Source organism: Balearica regulorum, chromosome 2 (assembly GCF_011004875.1).
Source record: "Balearica regulorum gibbericeps isolate bBalReg1 chromosome 2, bBalReg1.pri, whole genome shotgun sequence".
Taxonomy (NCBI): Eukaryota; Metazoa; Chordata; class Aves; order Gruiformes; family Gruidae; genus Balearica; species Balearica regulorum.
In genome coordinates, this window is record NC_046185.1 from 43,843,622 (window position 1) to 43,848,939 (window position 5,318).

At 46.4% G+C, this 5,318-nt stretch overlaps 1 protein-coding gene across 1 annotated transcript; it reads right to left on the reverse strand.

Moving 5' to 3' along the window:
• Positions 1-3,034: 3,034 nt before the first annotated feature.
• NPBWR1 (neuropeptides B and W receptor 1) lies at positions 3,035-4,030 on the reverse strand. Its single transcript, XM_010312765.2, has one exon. It carries the CDS (start codon positions 4,028-4,030, stop codon positions 3,035-3,037), a length of 996 nt encoding a protein of 331 aa, XP_010311067.2.
• Positions 4,031-5,318: the final 1,288 nt, after the last annotated feature.

A 5,318-nucleotide genomic window follows, 5' to 3' on the forward strand; every position in this document is an offset into this window, starting at 1 on the left:
CTGGGCTGTTGCTCAAGTCTCAGACTATTCTATGATTAAGAACCATGGGAAAACTCCAGGCATTTTGGGAAACACCGAATTCTTCTCAGATATTCATCTTACTATAAAGAACAGTTAAGATATGGCTTCAGAATTTAGGGAAGGATTGTGTTTGCCACAGGTGATGTTCTCTTTGTATCTTTATGTTTCTGATGATAGAGAAAAGACAAGCAGTACAAGATACTTTGAAGTGAAATTTGTTAATGGACAGCACTTCTCATATTATCCCCTATGGACAACAGGGACTGAGTATGGGGAAGACAAAGGTGTGAGATACTGAGTGTGAGGAAAGACATACTTTAAAATGCTTTCCTATTTCCTAAGAAATAGGTAAATTTTAAAGAAATCTCTTTATATTAATCTAGATTAGAAAGTTGGTTGGTTGGCTGTTTTTTAAAAATCTTGAACCAGATTATATTGTTCAGGAACAGTTAAAATTTTGGTATTTGAAACTAAATAAAAATGCAATACAAATCAGACTGTTCTTACAACCTACCGTTAATATCAGTCGAGCATCTCAGAGATGCAGTTGCTGTACAGGTACAGGCTAGGCTTTGCAGAAGCACAGTAAAACTAAGTGTCAGTAACATTTCTGGAGTAAATAAAAGCCCCAACAGGTGATGAGACAAATGTGACTATATAGCAGCTTGAACAAAATGTTCAGGCGGTCGCTATCAGGAGCAATTCTCAAATCTGTGCTACTCCCTAAGGTGACTGACAGAGAACTGTATTTCACTGGCGTTCTTCAGGGAAGGATCAGCAACCAACGAGAACGCCGCAATCCTGGAAATGTCTTTTCTGAGAATAATGCTGGTTACTTTTAAAACTGTATGCAGGCTTCATACAAGTAATGTTGCTGTGGGCATGATGGCTTAAGGATACAGGAGAGGTAGTGCGTGTATATAGATTAGCAGCCAGAAGACAGACCTTACTACTTGGCCCATACAGAGTAACATGCCAAAAAGAGTATCCGACAGGAACATGCCGAGACACACAGGTCTTTCTCCACGGCAAGTGACTGACCACAGAGAAGCATCATTACAATTTGCAAGCCCAGCTGAAAAACCAGGCAGCTAGTGGGAAAAGTTAATTACTTTATGTTTCAGGCAGAAAGGGGAAGCGAGGGCCGTGAGTTCCTGCAGCATGCTTTTGTATGTGGTGTGGAAATGGATACTCAACACCTTTTGGGCTTGTTCTTTTAAAGGCCAGCTTCTGTGTCTGATGGAAGTCAATCATACACCCTCCAATGAAGCAGAATTAGAACCCTTGTCCCCCAAAAGAATCCTTTCATTTCCATGACAGCTAGGCTGGGTGTTGAAATTAGCACTGACTGTCTCAGAGAATGTTAATGACTTATGAGGAGAAATGATTTAATCATCAACCCAATTATATGGCAGTATAATGTACCAGGATCTGTATAATTGCTAAAATCTTCAAAAAAAAAAAAAAAAAAAAAAAAAATTATTTGGAGTTTCTTCAGAAGGATTTACCAAAAGAAACTTTCCACATACCTATGGCAGAAATTTAGACTGCAGCAGTGGGAAGAGACCCAGTGCAAGAGCTCTCAAGAGGCACATACAATCCTGAGCATGGGCCACACGAATCCTTATGCGCCTTCTGAAACCCATCATCCCTTCCTGTGTAGGTGGAAATGCAATTCTTTAACTACCTTTCCTTATCTCTGTATTCAGTGGAGGGGGAAATACATATCAAAATTTGTTACACTGATTTAGCATTTGCTGCAGGGAAGAACAGGGAAGACCACTAAGACAAGAAATGTTAAATGACTGCAAGTATTTTCCCAGTCTTCCACATTTTTTTCAGTTTTCCTTAGAGGGTTAAAAGAGGAGAAAAGAGGAAAAAACCTCCTCATGCAATGTTTGGACATTGGAATTCTAGTGAAACTTTCATTGATCCTCCCTCCCCCCCAATAAAATTGAGCTAATCTTTTGGGGATTTTTTTTACTTCTTTTGTCCTCCTTAAGAAAAGTATTAATAAATCTCACCAGCAAACAAAGCACAAGTATGTGAGAGCCTGTTAAAGTAACCTAACCACTGCATATGTTACTTATGATTTGTAGGGAGGAAACCAGACTATTCCTCGTGTTTCAGTAAGTCCTTTTCAACTCTTAAAGGCTAAATTGTTCTGAAAATACCTTCCAATTCTTTTTTTCTAAGACCAAAAATTATAAAATACCTGTAAGTGCAAGAAGATTAGCCATAAACTTATGATGAATAAAAAAGTCAACACCACTTCTGATGCACACAATAGCTACAGATTTTACCAACTACAGCTACCAAGTAGTCTGTTAGGCTATTTTGCGCAGTCAGTGGCTCCAAACTCACATCTGGGTATTTTATTTACTAGTGAGGGCTTGCTCTTTCTTTCTTAAAACCAAACGGAGGTCTCTCTCACTTGTTATCACAGATTTTGACTACCTTATCTCAGTCCCCTGTGAAATGAAATGAGCTCAGTACCTTGGTTTTTTCCTTATGCTTTGGAGCTGTGCCTTTTTCAATATTGCTAAGTTTGCAAGACTTCGTGTAAGCAGGTCCGATGGATATGAAAGAGGCTGAGGAATCATTAAGCAAGACACTCAATAACACACCTTTATTGGGCTTTACGAATCACCAGTAATAGAGACAGTCATGTGTCTTGTGTTCACAAAGCGATATATTTAAAAAGGGAAAAGGGACCTGCTGCAGCTCTGTGAGCCACAAACCTAGGGCAGAAAGCACATTAGAGGGAAGGGATTTAAAAAAAAAAGAAAAAAAAAAAGGTCAGGGCAAGGGATGGAGAGCAGTGCTGAGGAAATGAGTGCAGGAAAGTTGAGAAGGCTCCACCTGTCCCCAGTTTGAGTCTTGGGTACTGAGATAATCTGAAGCCCTGTGGGCCGTTACAAGAAAGCTGGAGAGAAAGCACTCTCTGGGCTGGAGTCACCCAGGAAGAGCAGACAGCAGTGAAAGGGCCGCAGGAGAGGACAGAGTGTTGGCTCTACGGGGTGTTTCTGCAATCTATCAGTTTGCGAAAGCTCCTCCGGAAACTGTCATCTAGAAAGGCATACAGGAAAGGATTGAAGCAGCTGTTGGCATAACTCAAGCTAGTGATGAAGTAGGAAATCCCAATGATCAGTGGAGTTTGTGGGATATCTGTAGTGAGGGCCACCACTGTGCTAAGGTGATAGGGCGTCCAGCAGAACAGGCACGCGGCCAAGATGACAACAACCATCAGTGTAACTTTTCTTTTTGCTTTGTCCAGTGCTTTTGCATTGCTGTGGAGGTGCACACGTCTCAATCTGCACAGCATGGTGGTGTAGAGGATGCAAATGGTGGACACTGGGATGGCAAAGCCTAAAACAAGGGTGTAGATCCGACTGCCTTTCCACCACACGCTCTCAGGGTGGGGGAACACGAAGACACACTGGGAGCGCCCCTGTTCCTTGTGTACCTTAGCAAAGACAGTGAAGGGTAGGATGATGACTGTGACAAAGGACCAGACGCAGAGGCTCACAATCTTGGCTGCTCGGTAGGTGCGGTAGGACATCTTCTTGGACTTTGTGGTGGCCACCACAACAAGGTAGCGGTCAATGCTCATGACGGTGAGGAAGTAGATACTGGAGAATATGTTGTACTGGTCTATGGAGATGATGAGCTTGCACATGAACTCTCCAAAGGGCCACTGCAACAGCAGGTAGTCAGCAATGTTGATGGGTAGCACCAAGGTAAAGAGCTCATCAGCAATGGCCAGATTGAGGATGAAGATGTTGGTGACTGTTTTCATCTTTGGGGCTCTGAGGATTACGTAGATGACGGCAGTGTTGCCTGTCAGCCCCACGGCACAGATGATGGAGTAGATGACAGGCACTGTGACGTAGAAGCTAGGGCTCAGTGGGGGAGCTGACATATTCAGCCCCCCATCCTCTCTCCCAGCGCAGCCTGCAGGCCCATCCGCACATGAGGAATTGGTCTCAGGAAGGGAGAAGTTCTCCATGGCCACAGGAGAGGGTGGCCAGGCCCACTGGCGATGGGGAACGACTTGGAAGTGAGGGGGAAAAGGTGAGACCCCTGCTCTTCTCAAGCCTCTCTCCTCTGGTGCATCCAACCACCGAGGTCTCACATATACCACCTGCTGCCACCCTGCCGGGAGCAAGGGGAGATCACCGAGGGCTCAGCCAGTGGTGAAGGGTCCCACCATCCCCCCCAAAGTGGGGATAGTCCCCCACCAGATGCCTCTTCCCTCCTCTCACACCGAGGGGCGCTGTGTGGGTTGAGCACCCAGCCTCAGACTCCCCCAAAGTGACCACCCCAAGGTGACAGCGCTCACCTGGGAACCCAGCGGTCCGCCCCGGCCGCCGCCCCCGCCGCCCCTCCGTGGCGGCGGGGGCGGCGGCCGGGGCGGACCGCGGAACTCCTGCGCTCATCGGGGAGCCGGTGTCTTTGGGATGCTCCCCAAAAAAGCAAAACATCCCCCTTTCCCGACGGGGCCGAGCGCTTTGGAAGGGGGGGAAGGATGTACTGACCTCTGCCAGCCTGGCTGCGGTGGTGGGGCTCACGGAGGGGCGCAGGAGCAGGGAGGGAGATGCGGTCCCGGGTCCGTGCAGGCGGGGGATGCCGGTGCCGCTTCTTTCCTTGATCCTGAGAGTTAAATGAGCGCCCGTCTCGATCTAGGTAGCCACAGATAGGTTACACGAACCGCAGAGAGGATGGTTTAAAAGTCGGAAGCTGGACCACTGGAAAGAGATTTGTACAACTACCTGAAGTCACATCTCCTCCCGACGGCGGCGAGGTATCGCAGTACAGCAAAGGGCGGAGAAATCCCAGCTCTAGGAGGCATCTGCTTATCGTGCTGGGTCCGAGAGCTCAGCATCCACCGCCTGCCCGGTCCCGGGGGGCTGTCCGCGGTGCAGGGCGTGGGCAGGGTCTTAGTTGTCAGGTGATGCTGTTCATCTTGCCACGAAAAGCCCTTTTTCACGGGCTGTGGGTATCGGACTGCAGCAGGATGCAGGCACGGGAGTTCCTATACCTCAGCCCGACGCTTTCACTCCTTCACGCTGTGATACTGATGGACTTGAATGTAATCCCGGGGAGGCAATCTTCTTTACAGGGTAATATGGAGTTCCTGATTATCCTGTTTTTTTTTTTGTTTTTTTTTTTTTTCAAAAAGCACACGGAGTAAAATCTATTTCACTTCAGTTTTATTTGTTTTGCTTCTTAAATGAGCTTTGGTACCTTTGTTAAAATTTTGCATCTCTTAAATTAGAAGTGAAAATGTCTTGTGG